This window comes from Perissodus microlepis, chromosome 19, assembly GCF_051167445.1.
Source record: "Perissodus microlepis isolate ML-2025 ecotype Zambia chromosome 19, ASM5116744v1, whole genome shotgun sequence".
NCBI lineage: Eukaryota > Metazoa > Chordata > Actinopteri > Cichliformes > Cichlidae > Perissodus > Perissodus microlepis.
Window position 1 is genome coordinate 21,036,169 of NC_140479.1, and position 17,138 is coordinate 21,053,306.

Genomic DNA, 17,138 nt, shown 5'->3' on the forward strand with positions numbered 1-17,138 from the left:
TTGATTCCATCATAAATCTTGGGTACCTAAAGCAAGATGTTTGTCTTTATGATGTTCAAATTATCAGTGAAATATATGTGGTCGGTAAAGTGAAAACACCAGGAATAAGCAAAAAGATGTACAAAAATAAAAACTGGATTTGAGAAACAAATATTTAAACTGTAAATAAGGAACGTTAAGTTTTTACATTGAACATGGAGAAAAGTATACAGTGAGCAGTTTTATTAATGCAAAATAAAAAACAACATAATTATTCTGAAAATTGAACTGAATCCACTAACCCATAATAAACAGTACAATTTACTGCATCTCAATACAGCATTGAATAACAATGGTCATAAAACCACTAGTATTCCACTAATGATTCTCCTCCAGGATTTATTGTGTTTTTCAATGTGTGTCCTCTTGCATTTCAGCGTGAAAAATAGCGTACATAAAATACGGGTGTCCCCACCAGTCGGCCCTCTGCAGGTACTTCAGAGCCCCAAAATTAAATTTTAAACAATCCAGACCAGTGTTTGGTGACCATGGTTAATCATCAAGAAACAAAGACATCAAACAATATTTGATAATGAGAAAAATGCCTCCAGGATATTAGGGGATGGGGGGAGAGCACAGCATGAGCCTCGTCAGCAGAGCTAGGCAGAGAGGCCAGACCAGACACAAACCGCATTCACGTGTCTGTGTGTGGTGACGGTGGGTGTCTGTGTGTGCGTGTGTGTGTGTGCCTCATACACAAAGAAACACTTATGCACGCACGCACGCATCATCGCGTGTCGCACACACCAACACATGTACACACACACCTTGTATGGACTAGAAATAAAAATTTAAAAAGCCACTTTTTTTTTTTTTTTAAAGTTCCTGACGAGATAATTAGAATTCAGTGTATGGAGCCATTGGTGAGATTAGAGCGTTGTGAAATTGTGCTTCATTTTGAACTTCACTGCATCACGCCTCAACCCAATTATCTACAGTTAAAATGGCTTAGTGAGGCTCCAAACTGTGACTGACAAAAATACAGAGCAACCTAAAAAGTTTTCTTTGTAGATAAAAGTAATTACGTTGCACCATAAAAAAGCTAAAAAGCTAGACTTCTATTTGCTCTGAAGATACATGCAACGTTCAAATCAGACTTTGACATCTATTAATATACATTAAGAGGTTAGTGATGGAAAAATATTTTATTACTTTAAATATTCAAGTTTTTTTAAATCGTATATATTTTTTTAAATTAGGAATTTATGCTTTCAGTAATAGATGCAGATCCAGAATGGCTTCATTCTCATCAGGCCAGTATAATTAGTCCTAACTAAAATAAGAAGTTGGGCAGCCAGGAAGAGGGAGGGAGGGGAAGGAGTGTTGGGTAATGAGAAGAAAATGTTTTTTCCCCTCTTCCTCTGTCATACTGTTATTGGGTTATCCTTGATTGACGCAGCGTTAACGGCTGGGCCAAATCAAGGCAGATCCAGCAACCTAGGCCGAACGGCAGCATGTGCAGCCACCTCGGTCATGCAAATTGCACTCGGGCAGCCCGTTGACTATGATTAATGAGTTTGGGCTGCAGCCTTTGTTTCCGCATGCAGCCGTTTAGAGTGAAATACAATCCCAAAATATTATGAATCCCCTATTAATCCAGTAAATTTGATCACATTGCACATGTTGTTTTGGGCGATTTACAGATTTACAGCCAAATGTGTGTGTGTATGTTTGCACATATGTGTGTGTGTTTGTGTGTGTGTTAAGGGGATGAGCACAATTGTATTTAATTACATGTCCTCTAATTAAATTCATTAAAAGATAATAAAATAAATGAAAGAAACAGCTTTGAAAGCTTAGGTGAAACACATGTGTCTTGTCTCCCATGATGTAAAATATGGATGTGGGATTTTCAGGGGCAGTCATGCTGTACAGGGGGGATGTATGAATCCGATACCATGCTAATACTACAGGCATTTCCTGGTTATGGTTTGCCTCATGTTTAAACTGTGCTTTTTAGAGCTAAGATCCCAGACTCCCTGAAGATTGGAGAGCAATTCTGTGGTGCAGGGGAGTGAAGTCACTGGCTTCAGTAATGGAAAAAAAGGAACATTATGACAGTAATGCTGACGATCTAGTGTAACAAAATGCTCTCTTTGTAACGTGAGTAATATCACTAGATATGGTAAGGAGGGACTATGTGTAAGACATGGGAGGGCTTGCAATTTCCTTAAACTATGTGATGAGTAAAGGAAATTACACAGCCTCACAAATCTTCAATTCATTGTCAGATACTGTTGATAAAAAACACTTCTTATGCATGCACGCATTTTCCTCTTCTCCACAGATACACACTTTCCCTCTGCTGCCAGCAAAATGTAAATGTTTTCCAGGCATTAAGGTATATAAGTGCCATTAGTGGAACAGTGCTTAGCACTACAATGGTGTGCCGAGAGCAGTAGAGCAGAGATCAGTGCAGCATCTCCTGGATATCAGAGGGAGACATCCTTTGTAAATTCATCTCCTACTGTGAGACGGCTTCACAGCTGGTTAGCGACACTGGGTGTACAACTGCCCTGTTTACACGCAGTCTCCAAAGCACTCATCTTTCACCCGGTATCTTTTCCCTGCGTCCTCTCCATCACCTCGCTCTCTCTTTCAGCTCTAATCACAGCCTGCTGTGGCTCTCTTAGCCATCAGTAAATGCATACAGATATAAACTTATTCAATACAAAAATGTGTGCTTACACACACACATAGGAGTACATAGAAGGGCAAGAGTAGACACCTGCAAACAACAAAATCTCTGATCCCCTAGCTTTTGAAGCCATTACAATACACAGCCTTCCAACCCCTTCTCTGATTTTTATCATTTTATACCATTGCATTACACTGATCCTTTTATACCTATTACACACACGGCTCCCCACCAAAACCCCTGATCCTCTGATACCTAGATGGGTAAACTGCTCCTCCTGCCCCTGACCTCAGCCCTTTGTAGCAATCAGACCAGACTTCCTCAGTTGCCCTGATCTTATCTAGCTATACCAATCCCACTACACAGCTCCCTTTTGTAACAGCTACAGAGCGCTGAGCCCTTTCAGACCCAGGCACTATGCCGGTGAACACAGAGCCTAAGACCTCAGCTCATCTCAGACATCATACTACACTGCCCAACAACAATGACTGCTATTTTCTGACACAGCACAGGTCAGATAGAGCCTTTCTGCTCACTGATGCATTGTTCACTCAGAATGCAGAAAACCAAAAGAATGTTTGACTCAGCCATAGAAGTGACGAATAATTATACAGGCATACAGGTGATAATACAGATTTAAAAAAAAAAAAAAAAAATACACATTTTGAGTCCTGTTATTTGTGACAGCGATTATCTTTCATTTTTAATTTTTTTAGGAAAATAAAAATCAAACAAAAATGAACTGGACAAAAGATTTAAAAGAAAATCTATTAGTGAATGAGCTTTAGCACTATTCCACAGAGACTAATTATACAGTAATGCCATTGTAAAATTATATTGATCTCAAGGGATGTATTTGGTCTTAAAGAATTACTCCAATCTTACTGTTGTTTAAAACAACCAATTTTTAACTGTTAGATTCATAATCATTAAAAGACACACAGCTTCAAGTTAGAAATGTTACAGAAAGCAAATGTTTATCCTTCAAAGTTTCACAGTTGTTTCTTCTATACAGCAATCCATTTGAATTTTTACGTCTAATTTATGTCGTGCAAATTGAACCAATATACCTTTACTGCTGAGAGAGGATGCTGGTGGATATTGGGGGAGCCCAAGACTGGAGATGACCCACAACATTTCCCATAGGAGGTAATTGTGGAGTCAAGGGGTAACAGATGTCATATGACTCTCATTGAACCACTATAAAAAGGTGAGAAAATATATTTAGACACTTTAATTTCAATTACTGCGCTAAATACGGAAAATAAGATTTTTTGAAAAACGATGGACTCAGCTATAAAGATACTGCGTCTTCAGTTCTTTAAAATGTAAATAACTATTTTTAAAAATAAATCAGAAGTACAAACACAAGAGCCATGTGTCTGAAATCTCTGCATGAACCCTTCGCTTTACATGAGACTGAATGTTGCGGTACAAAACATAAACTTTATGGTCAAAGCTAAAAACTATTTGTTTCAGCCATCGTTTTTTTTTTCCATCCCCAGTGAGTGCCATAAATGTAAACGCAGAACCAAAACCATGGCTAGAAATGTGTTAAATTTGTCACGCTATTAGTGAAACTGTAGTTCACATACGCATTAGGGAGGCGTTCCCTTATTTCTCCCAGTCACCGTGCCTCTATTTCTCCATTACAACCTTTCCCTTAAAACAAAAGAACAAAAAACATAAGCGTTTTCCCTAACAGCACAGTTCATGTATTCCAGAGCCGCTGGACTGCAAAATACTTGAAGAATGTAACAGGAGAGCCTGTATCTTATCATTACTAATACCCACTCGTTTTTGCGTGCGTCGTTAACAGCCGACGAGAAGGCAGTTCCAGTGACCAACACGTCTTAGCTAGGCACCGCCTTCGCGCTACAAAGTAACCAATCATCTGTCGGCATACTCAGCTCCTTGGATTCTTCTACCAATCAACTCGGTGTTCACATGAAAGTAACCCCCTTCAACTTCCTAGCGGGAAGCAGCTATCGGGGACGGTACTAGGACTGCAGGAATTAAGAGTAAAGATCCCTTTCTCATGGTATTTATTGCTTTTGAGCTATTTTTTTGCAGCATGTTGCACACAATAGACATGAAGCCGACTAATACCTTGGTGAGACCGAAGGTTTTACGTTATAATATGCCCTTAGTGTTTCGCAGGTGTAACATAAAGCTAGGTTTGGTTAGCGGTGCAGCTACTAAAACAGTAAAACAGCTGTTTTTGACAGTTGTCAGTGACCTGACACCCTCGCAGGTCGCGTTGTCACAACTTTGTGCAGAAGCATGTGTTGATCAGATTCTCTTCCCCTCTTCAAAGATGAGACTGTCCCGAGCAGAATACAAAGAGATAGTGCGATGGACTGAAAAACTGAGACCTACACGCCAATGCATGAAGATACTGAAGGACAGGTTTCCAAGGTGAGTGTGTATACACTGGATTGCATTCAGTGTGTGTTTCCGTTGCATTTGCCAATTGACTGTTACTGTACTCCAAGTGCATATTAATGTCTGACATAGAAAGTAAACACCAAACTGCTGTGTATGAGCATCAGTTACCACACATTATAAAACAATGAGTCAAGACCAAAAGAAGCCCAAACAAGATGTCTTTGGATTATTGGAAATTAATTAATGTATCCGAGAGCTTGTTAAGTTAAATTATATTGTTATCATCTGAGTACAGCTCCCCATAGCCAAGTAATCCCCCCCTCCCCCTCAGTTTTATCTCCTATTTTTCAGCATTTGTGATCCTATTTAATTCACTTGTTAAGATCACTAATTAATTCCACACAGGTTTCTGTATTCCACCACAGCATTAGCCAGCGTTTTGCCATGCAGGTCCTACACATCCAGAAATCGAAGAGAGAGGTTAATGGTTGTATTTGCCTTTCTCCTTGACACTGAAGGCCCTCCTGTTATTGACTGTAACATGTGTAATCCCCCAAGGCCTCCAGGACAGCATGGCTGATCCCGTCGAGGTCACTTACAAAGTCGCATGTATTTGGAGCTTCCTACTTCCATTGTGCCCTAATCACCAATCTAGAAGAAGGTATCAGGTCCCCAAAGGGGATGCCATGGAGTTTCAGTTTGCCTTTGTTCTCACTGTCAGCATTTTACAGAATATGTCATGCATATAAAATGCATCCAATATCGCTCATGTTTAAGCACTGAAACACTGAAGTCTGTCTAGCGTTTATTTCTTTTTTGTATTCTCACTCAAACTGCCTTTAAGAAACATACCAAATGCCATCTTTTGTACTGGAGTGTAATAATTAAATGAAAACACTGCACCGTTTTCATTCCAGTAATTCTTCAGTCTTCCTCTCCCAGAGGTGCTTGCTCTTTTGTTTAGTCTTGCTGGTTATTATTTTTACGTTCACTATAACCCATCTCGGGGAGGCCCTTGCTCTTTAAATCCCTGAGTCTCGTCACTGGGCCTGACAGACAGGCACGGCAGCAGTGTTTTCACAGTCTGCGAAATTATTCTGGTTGTCCAATCAGCTGAGCTGGGCTCTGGAGGGTTAGTGATTGGACTGGCAGGAAATCAGGCTCTTAAGACATAACATATCGACTAGGCCATCCATCATCTCTTAGCATGCGCTCAGGCACAGCAGTCAGCCACCCCCACCCCACACACCCCCTGTCCCCTTAGACTGTGTGGGAGCCCTGCCACTGCGTAAATATTGGCCAGGCTGGGCCTGGCAGTGGTTGGGTTGGAGGGGGTTTGGGGCTTTATTGTGGACAGGCTTGGACTAAGGGGATGGGCAAGAGAATTGGTTATTACAGTCAGGAGAATAGACAGTTGCATTGATACCAAATCATTTTGCAATATACTATACCTGTTTTCCAGGGGATGGAAACTGTTGAATAAATTGTAAATTCATGTGTTGTTTACAAGTATAATAGCAGAGGCATGAAGTTTATTTAGATAGTGATATTATTTTGCTACCCTGTAATTGTATTTTATTCAGGGTTTCTCTTCGGCCAACATAGCCAGAGCCAGCACTGTAATAAATATATATATTGTCAAACCTCATTTTGTTAATTGCAATATTATTTACTCAGTTAAAATCAATATTGAGTAGAATTGGCATGAAATGCACATATTTCTGTCAAAGAAAGTAGCACAGTCAGTGCCTTAACTGTATGCATGTAGTTAACCACCAAAGGCTGACTTTGAGTCAGTAAACACCATATAGTTTTCTTTTATGCTACATTAATCTGATTTATCCAATAAGTATATGAAAATACTTCCCAGGTGAGCGTAAAGGCATCCTACTGATGAAATATATTTAGGTCTAGAGAGTTATTAGTTACTGACTTTAGGTGAAATCATAAATGATTTGATGGTCCTCTGTGGTCATTTTACAATTCTGCTCTGGCTGAATTAATTTTTGTATGCAATTAAAGTTAAAATGTATTAATAAAAGGAGTTGATATAAAAAAGATCTTTCATCATATATTATAGCTACAGATCTACAGTAGATGTTGACTAGGTTGAAAAAAATCTTTATTTGTTAAATTTCTTACAGTTCTTTCCCCTTTAGTTGTTTTTTTTTATTTTAAATTCTGTTAAAATAATCATTACCCCAAAGGATCTGAATGCTGTATAGAGTTCAAAATCATTTCATAGTCATTGCTTTTGATTGGGAACTTAAATGGTAGAGAATTTAAACTTGGAACAAAAAGATTGTTATAGGCCATTTCAAGGTAATTTCCACAGAGAGTCTGTCGGTCTTTTGGTTGTATTATGAAAAGCGTTTGTGGGAGGAGAGAGGGAGTGTCCTATAGACAGACAGAAAGAGAAAGATTGTGATGTGGAGTCCCTCATCTGTAACGGCTGCATAACACAGATGTTGGGAGTCATCTGTCAGCCTGGCCTCTCTTGCTGGGCCCGAGCTGCTCTGGGGGGAAAAGAATTGGACACGGTGCTGTCACTTTTTACCCCCACTCACAATGGAGGGACATGCAAATATCAACCCCCGTTCTTGCCCTCTCTTCTTTGCCCTCCTCTTAGCCAGTCGTGGTGTCCTGTCTACTATCTGGACTGTGGCTAGGCAGAAAAGGGGGATGGAGGGCCGATCGCAGGCTGGTGCGGGGGGAAATGTGACATCAGTCCCATCAGGTCCTTCTCTTGCCACATATTAGAATTGGAAATGATGGGCTGCTCTCTCAGGCCTTGCCTGTCTTCCCATGGGTCTAGAGGGGACCCCAGTCCTTCTACCACTTGTCCCCCGAGAGAGTTGGTGCAAGAAGGGCAAGATAAAGAGGGAGGGAATGTGAGAGTCCTCTGTGTCCTTCTGTGCTATATTATGAATGAATTGGGATGTAATGATTACCCCCCTCTTTAAAATGCCATTTGGCTCCTTATATGGCTTTCACAGTGATGAAAGTAAAAGAATGAGCAAAAAGGGGCAGATGCGGCTGATTTGCAAAAAAGAGAAGCTTAAACAGTAAAGTGTGAAGCATCTTTCCCCACTAAACACAATCAGCGCCTCTCTTTTATTCACACACACACGCACACACACATACACACACGCACAGACACAGTTCCCTGGTGAGGAGTCCCTGAACGTTTTTCGAATCGGGCCCTAATGTGCTGTTTTCATCAGCACTGAGGCGGGCTGCAATATGGTGCTGGAGCTCGCTCTGGGAATATGAATGTTGATTAAGCATGCGTTCAGCCTTTTGAAATTCTGAAGAAGTGTCAGAATAATGGATGTTGAGCAAATGTCAAGCATTTGTTAATTTCTCTGTTATTTGGGGTTTATCTAGCATGATCTTTGGAAGGAAAGCGCAGGGCAGGGTTGTTGTGGCATGTGCCATTGATATGATTTCTTGGCTACACTTTGTTTTTGATGGTAATATCTCAGCTCAGCATGAAGCTCAGGGAATTGCTCATTGATTATTTATTGTAGTCATATTGTTTACCTCTTTACATGGCGGTTAAAGTTAAGGATTTGATAACAGGTATAATATGGTGGAGAAAAAAACATTAAATATCGCTTTTTTTCCCCAGTGTGTGGTATTTATTATTTGTTCACAGCTTTCAAGGGCTCATTGCCCACATTTGAGGTATATCAAAGTCTTGGCATATATGTATTAACTTCCTGGCTTGTTTCTCAGTTTTAACTTTGATTTCTACGATTGTCCCTGTGGAATCAACTGCTTTTCTCTTTCCAGCTGCTGTGCTGTGAAGGTAGAACTCCACAAGTATTTTGTAGGCTGGAAGTGGCAATGACATTACCCAGAGACTGATCAAGTGCAGAGCCTGTGGGGCCAGCCCCGACAGCTTCCAGTGCATGGCCTCACACTTCTGGCTGCCCATATTGAACAAAACACAAACTGGCAGTTGGGGCTTAGGGGTACAACCCTTGAAGGCTGGCTAAATAATTCCACGCCTTTATGTGGTTAGATGAGCACTGGAAGGGTGAAGGGATGAATGAAGTGTTAGCAGAAAGAGAAGGTGTGGAAAGAAGAGAAGCTGAGTGTACAACTTCATGTCAGGCTAAAGAGTTCATGAATAATAGATGTAATCAATTACTTGATTAGGAAGCAAAGGAATGACTACTTCCTTCTCATATCAGAGGGATGTTGTCCAAGCACATTCCATAGAGTGCAAAGCCTTTTTGGCTCATTGGTCTAAAAACAAAGAGGTAAGCAGCTTGTTTTCGAGTTAGGCCTGATAGAAATTACATGGTCCCTTATCGTGAAGGTTAAAAACTGCATTTACTGGAGCGATAGACTGAGTAGGTCAATATTAGTAGAGTAAAACTATTGATATGGTACTCTAAGAATAAGATCAGCATCTGCTGTACTGTATGCTAGTGTCAGTAGTAGTGTTGTCACTGAACCCCCCAAAAAAACATATGTACTCTGAGGGAAACCTACAGTTCAGCTGGGCAGTTATATCAGAGTCTCTAGCCTGGGGTTCTCTTTGCATACTGGAATCAATTGCAGACGAAGAATGAAACAAAATTGCCCAGAATGGTACAAGTTCCCCAGCTGCGCTTGGGGGAATAGGCAATTGGTCAGTGTAATGTGTTTCTTTGCCAGACCAGTGGACACTCGCCTCTTGACGGATAGCATGAACCTCATTTTCTGTTTTCCATGAGAGCTTGCAGAAGCAGCAGTGACAGTAATTATGCTTTAACAATGGCAAAATACTATAGTTATAGCACGTCTTTGCACAGACGGAGTGGTGAAGATCCCTTGCTTTCAGGAGGAATCACAATTAGAGTGGTGATTGTAAAGGTTTTCTTGCTCTTTTTACCGCCATTATATAACAGCTCTGACAACTCAGGGCACCTCAACAGACAGAAATTTTAAAGATTGTAATAAAGTAAAGGAAGCTCAGTAGGGGTCATATTGTGCCTCTGCTAAAACCATTTCTGTCCATGGTCCCCTACAGCCTTGTAGGTTTGTATGGCCTGCTGCGGTAAGATTGTTGGGGGTGGGGGTTTGTTCACAGTACAAACTGGTGAGTCTTCCTTCAGATGGAGAAATATCTTGAAAATATTGTTTAAAAGTGACAAAAAAATTGCACAAAAATTTCTATAGCTTTATAAAATGCAACAGTCATTATGTTAATTGTGCTTAAAAGAAAAAAAAAGCCTTTATACTTGTTTTTGCAGAACAAAAATTGCAAATATTTAAACTCTAAACACGTGCGCTCATTGTGCAAGTATTTGTTTGAAGCTAAATGACACACTGAGATTTGTGTTTGTTTCTATCCGTTGTCAGAATATATCACATTTATACATTAATGCATAAAGGTTTTTTTTTTTTTTTCAACTCATTTGTTTGGCTGCTGATGACGCTAGGCTTAGCTGAGAAACAGATGTTAGCATTTTGCCTATCAGCATGTGTAATTAACAACATTTGCATATCCAGCGTTTTAGCCCGTATTCAGCTGTATAAAATACTGATCAATAGCAAAGTAAATGCTTCATATAGTATTGTCAGCACTCTTGCCTGAATGAGGTGTTTTGATGGTAAATAAACCTAAATATGTGAAAAAATAATGGAATTAAACTTCAATAATAATGTAATGTAATATAGGTGTAGAACTTAAACTAAGCCTTATCCTCTCAGATTTCCTTGCACAAAATATTTCTTCCATGTCATTCCCTTCTGAAAATTGTTTCATCGCCAGCAGTAAAAATATGTGCTATTAGACAGTTCCATGCCCTGAAGAGTCACACCATTCAACACACTCTGCATGCAGATCCACCAAATGCTAAATACTGTCGCAGCATATGATACCAATGCCATTAGCCAGGTGGCTTTCATTACCCAAATTACAGCTTTTGTTTATAATTAATTATTTGTAAATAGGAAGTTTCCAAATATAATTGATAGTTTGAATTTCCCTCATCTCCTATTAATTAGGTTGATGGGAATTTCAAGGCTTTTCACTGTGTTCGTGTTTAAGGCAATGATACAGCCTGAATGCACAAGAAAATAAGTTAATGCAGCACTCAAACTTGAATTTATCAGATTCACAGCCACTGGGTAACCTAGCTTAATAGAGCCTGAAGTACTGACCAGACAGCCATACCAGTTCAGTGACAAAGTGAAAGTCCCTAATTGTTTTTAATTTAATCTGCTGCTTTACTATTTTGGGTGCCAGTGCATATTAATGCTCTGTCTTATGTTGTAAGGAAGGGTAATTAGGTTGAGAGTGAATGATTCCCTAACCACTCTTCTGTCTCCCAACCTTCTGTTTCCCCATGTTCTAAATTATATCCGAAAGGGCAGATTTTTTTATTTTCTGCTTTTTACATAAAAGCCACTGTAAGTGTGCACTGCAGTGTCACAGACTCTTGTCCGTGGCTCTTCAAATTATATTTTGTGTGTTCTTTGTTTGATGAGATTGATTTTTTTTTTTTTAAGTAAGTGAAACAGCGATCAATGAACCCAAATGTTGACCTTGGCATTTTGCAAGTGCATTAAAAAATAGCTTTCTTTATTTACACAATTCACAAAGGGCTCACGACTTCCTAGCTTTAGTCACAGAACTGTTTTAGGCTTCACTTTAGGAAGACAAGTGTCTAATATATGTTATTTTAAATATTCGTAGTCATTGTCAGTTACAACCACATCACCAAGAGATATTTATATATTAGAAAAGGTGGAAATCTTATTTCAAAAAAATGTTCAAAACTGTTTTATCATATCCTAACATTTCCATGTGTTGCATATTGACACTAAGCATTTGGCTGGTCATGTGTGCAATTTAGAATAAAATGCAAGCTACAAGATTTGTTTAATGCTAACAAAATACAGACAGAAATGCAGCTGGTTTTAGAATAGTTAACAAATTGGGTTCATTTTTATAACCACTTAGACAGGACAGAGTTTCACAAATGCTTGTACTGTGTGGCAATGGGATACATGAATTATAGTAAAAATGTAATACTCCTGTTCAGTAGGCAGATCAAATCCTCGTTGTAAGACGGCAATTGGCTACATATTTTAGCATAAGGTGAGCTTACTGCACCCAAGAGAGGACAGGCTGGATATACATTAATGTAAAGTCTGCAATAACTTATTGTTAATGTCTGTTAAATAAAAAAAGGGGGATTATAGCAGCATAAAACTTGACAGACTCTATAAAATGCAAACAAGTCTTGGTTTTAATCCAGATATCTGCATTCAGCTCTTCATTTTGCCCCTTTTTAATGTTTTTCCTTTTTTTTTTTTACTATTTCTTCACATCTCTCAATAGTTTAGTTTGAGTCTTGTTTTTGTGTCAATCTGCTTGAGGTAAAAAATGAAAACACAAGTCCCCAAAGTTCTTAGTGTTTTTGAAACGGATATGTTTTCATAGATATTAAGCGTCGTTTATGTCCCTTTAAAGTTAACAGGCTATAGATTTAGCAATTAAGCAGTAATCATGCTCATTATAGAGAGTAATCCATTTAAAACGTAACAGATGTCTGTTCCGACAGGGGGATCATGATGGTCCCATGCCAACAATAAGGCTGTAATACTGTCGAAATGCTCAGGTGCAAGGTTGAAGTGTGGAAGAAATTTTTTCCCTCCCTTAAGTGTCCACATGTTGACAGTTGACCATTTAATGGCCCACTTAATTGCGGTGGCCCCTTCACCCCTAAGCATCATTATAAATTAATGCTGAGGGGGTGGACAATTTTTCCCCCTCACACTCTGAGAACTTCCTTTGTCGTCTTCTTTACTTTTGTAACTTTGTGTGTGATGAGAATCGGGCTGCTTTAACATGTGGTGCTCGATTACACCAAAGTCTAGTATGTTTGATATGTGTGAACACTGTATACTGCCCCACGGGCATGGTACGATGATTTGTGTCCTGCTTCTTGATGAAGAGCCAAACCTGGGAGTGCACGAGACATACTTGAGTGTCGTGTGCATCAGGTGAAAAAATCTGTATCAAATACATGAGATGAGGTTTGAAGGATTGCACGACTGTGTGGACCGTCTTCATTTGCACAACAAAAACAAAACCACCAGTGACGTGAAATACTGCTCAACTTCGGAATACTCCAATAACATTATCAAGTTGTTAGAACTGTTGTGTCAGTAAGATTTGGTGCATGTTTTATTTTGCATATGGTGGTTGGGAAATAAGCAGGGAATTGGGGGGGGTCGCAGTTGTTCTTGGACAGTGTACAAATTAATTGTACCTAATGTGAAAGTATCCTTAGCTGTTCTTCAGCTACAGGATTAAAATTGTTTAAAAGTGGTGTCTAGGTATCCCAAGAGGACTTCTTTGGTTCATCATAACGGGCTGAACTATTCCAATGGTTAAGATGCTTTCTTTAAAAAATGGTCACAGACAGACATTCCAGACAGAAATCAGGATTTGACATTCTTCTGGCTTTGTTTGCATGTCACAGGGGTATTTTACGGTTTCTAGTGATTGATGTTGGTGTCCTGTGTAGACTCAATATTTTAATGCAGATTGGAAGCTTCAGCTTCTCATGAGTATTTACATACCATTCCCAGGTGACTTGTAATGAAAAGTCCATTAAATTTAACAATCAAGTGTACTGAGTGCAGTATATGGAGACATAAAACCACTTGTGAAAATTACGGAGCAGTTTGTGGGTGTGTGTGTATGAGAGCACACATGTTTCTTTTTCTTTTTTTTGTGATATGCAAGCTGAAGATGTGCAAAGTCCAACTCCAATAATTTGTGTCACTCATTTAAATATCTGTAACTCAAAGGACACAATGGCAGCTAAGGTGGGTATCAAATGGGCTGCAAGTCCCTGTTGGAACTGTCTGTTTTCCGGGTTTGCCTCTTTGCCAGGTGTTTGACATTGACTGGAGCTGGAGATAAATGTAGCTTATGGCAACCCATGGAATTGACTGACTCTTGGGAGTCACAGTTTCATATAGTGAAAGTTTCCATTTTCAAAGCCCATCCGTTGCAGTGGGAATGATATAGAACGGTCCATATGCTATCAAAGAAAGGACTTTTTTTCTTATGCGTGTCTACATGTTGTCATACACAAAAAAAGACATTCACTGTAGTCATCCACTTTGCAGATTAAAGTAAAAAGCACACACTTGGGTCAACATGTTTCTTGGAGAAGAAGAAGATTTTCATAAAAAATGTTTTTACACCACAACAATGGATTCACAATAAGACAATCCAGATATGATTGTGTAGCATTTCAGCTGTAATTTCATGGCTTTACCTAAAGTATTATATAGGAATTACATCCACAATTTACACAATTGGTCATTTTTCACACGCTCAGAAATTTAGCATTTGGTTATGTCCAACTGTTTCAGCTTCCACATATTTATAGTCATGCTAGTTTATCCACTTACTTTTAAACCTATGAAAACTATGACTGTAATTGCTAGTGAACACCATGCTTTACTCACTAGTTAAATATTGAACTGTGTCAATTATTTGCATAGATATAAATTTCTCTTCAATTTTGTTATCTTTAGGTTGGTTGGAGTTTTCTTGCCATCGTGTTACTTTATAATAGCAGACTCTGCACTTGAATTAAGATTAGTTTAGCACTTTCCTGGAGAGACAAAGAATAGAGGAAGATGCTACGTATTAATGACTAAACGAAAAAAACAAAAATGAGCTATATTTTTCTCATCTTTCATACCCCACACAGCCTCCCTTTTTCTTCTTCCCCCACACCATCGTAGCAGGAATCCTTTTGTCAGAGGTGTTCATCTGGAACAACTTTGCCACACTTGTTTTCATGTTCTTTTAGATTACAGGGCAGCTGGCCCCAGCTTTGAAGCTCCCTTCTCCCTTTGTCTCTGTGCAATGCACTCTGGTAATTAACTTTGTCCTTCTTTTATTTGTTCCAGTCACTCGCAGTCCACTCTTCTGAGCATCTTCTCCCTGGAGTACCAGGTTAGAAGTTTTCTTCCTTTGTGAGCCCTGACAGGTGCCTAATTGAATGATGAATGTCCCTTTATTTCTTTGTAATTGAACTGCCAGCTTTCTGATTGGTTTGGAGGATGCCCCCCCCCTCACCATACCCCCGTTTATTTCGCCCCACACCACCACCCCCTCCTCCTTCTCACGTTCACGTTGAGGGCCTTTGCCTGCCTGAGCCTCAGTGGATGTCTGCCAAGCCTTCCCATCCATCTGTCTAATAACATCTAGCCCCTGCTTATTTGGTGGACCTGTAATAAATTATGCTAAACCATTATTATTCTGACAATAATAATTTCCCCGTGTAGTGCGGCTGTGTGTGCTAAATGTTTGCTGACTCGCACTGTCACTGCTGCTTTCCACGGCTGACAGTGGATGATGATAAATGGCCACTGCCGCCAGTGGCAGAAGGCAGCACAAGCAGAAAATGGAGTCATTTATCATCCCACTGACAGGTGTCAGTCACACTGCCCGTCTCTGTGGAATTACATTTTTTTGTGTGTAGTAGTTTTTAAATAAGTTGTTTTTAACCAGTGCTCTTCCGCTATATCCCCTGTTCTCCTTCTTCTCGGCAACGATGGCAATTGAATTGCATAGAAATGTCAGGGTGTGAAATGTGGAATAATGTCATTGTTTGATCAAAAAAGGGGAAATGAATACAGGGTTTGAATCAAGAAGGTAGATGGAGATAGCTGGTTTGAACGAGAGTGCCTTGGCACAGTTTGACCCTTACCAATATCATTGAAATTAAATTGCTGCTGCAATTGTTCATAAAGAATAGAGCATGGAAGAGAAGCCAAGGGTGAACAAGTTAGCATTTTAGTCAGGTCAACCGGAAATGGAAAGCACTTTGTGCCTAAAAATAGTACTAACTTAAGAGCTGTATCTCTGCCTATGTGTATGTATCTGTGTGTATGTGTTAATTGTTTTAGCTGTTATGATTATTATGCCATTAATCTTCATTTTTCTTCATATTATTATTAAATTTAAAGAAATGGATCAAAAGGACAATCTCAAGACACCATGTGCCGGATGTTATTGAAAGCTACTACCAAAGGTATTGTGTTTCCGTGCTTTATATTGTTTTGTTTTCTTCTGTTTTCTTTCTAGATCGTTCTCCCTCTTTATCGTTTTCTCATCTCTCTTACTGTTTTTCTTCTTCCTTTAAATCGTTCACCGACCCCTGTGTGTGGCCCCCGTGACAATTATAATCTCTTACAAACAAATCACCACCCACAGGATTCATTCCCGACCCCCGCTTGCACCTGCTAGACTAAAGCTCTGTTCTCCGTGTCAAACTGAAAGCAGGAAAGTAAATAAATAAACCAACCATTGGACATTTGCCTTACACACAGGCTTATGATGGGATGATTATCTGTAATTCAATGAGCATGGTTAAATTTAAAAAAAAAAGAAAGAAAGAAAGAAAGAACTGGAAACAGGCTATACTGGGAAAAGCCTCTTTGCATATTGCAATTAGCCTTTATCTAGCTTATTAGGCCACTGTTCTGGGGAAAATAAAGCTGGATAATGCACTTCTAATCCACTTACAACAACAAATCTCTGAGATGATCTGGGTAAGATCTGAAGTGTGTTGCAGGTTTAGCTGGCGAGGGAAAAAAGGCTTTTTGGGCGGCAGGGGTTAACTAACTATCATATGCTTGTCTGGCTTCTTGGAAATTTGAAGCCCTTCAAGCAGTGCTGTTTTAACCACACGGAGCCTGCCATATGCCACCCAGGGCAAAGTCATCAGGGACATTAGCATGTCTTGGCTAGCCCGATCTAGCCCCCTTCTACCCTTCTGTCTGCCTTTGTGGGTCATGTTTTTTTTTTCACTACTCTTGTTATTCTTTGTTATAATGAAGGTATCTGAGTGAAGCCAAGGCACAGCCTACTGCTCCTGTCCTGCTTGAATTGGCCAATGAGGTAATGGCATAACTTTTCTGTCTTTTTACTTGCCAACGAAAAACACATCTGAGTTTATCCTTTATTTTTTCTATAAATGGATAGATAGCAGTTGGCTGCAGTTTTTGATTTTCTTCCTTGTCTGTTAGTCATTATCAA

The 17,138-nt window shown here is 39.5% G+C and overlaps 1 protein-coding gene across 2 annotated transcripts in view; it reads left to right on the forward strand.

The window, feature by feature from the left end:
- Positions 1-4,607: 4,607 nt before the first annotated feature.
- cdin1 (CDAN1 interacting nuclease 1) overlaps positions 4,608-17,138 on the forward strand; it is a 52,094-nt gene continuing 39,563 nt past the window's right edge. Inside the window, exons 1-5 of one of the 2 annotated variants that reach the window (XM_084914436.1) lie at positions 4,608-4,718; positions 4,995-5,095; positions 15,005-15,050; positions 16,067-16,131; positions 16,940-17,000. In XM_084914436.1, coding sequence (XP_084770562.1) covers positions 4,716-4,718; positions 4,995-5,095; positions 15,005-15,050; positions 16,067-16,131; positions 16,940-17,000 — 276 coding nt within the window. In that variant the 5' untranslated portion in view covers positions 4,608-4,715. The remainder of the gene's footprint in view (positions 4,719-4,994; positions 5,096-15,004; positions 15,051-16,066; positions 16,132-16,939; positions 17,001-17,138) is intronic. The other variant, XM_084914437.1, reaches the window with a different exon arrangement.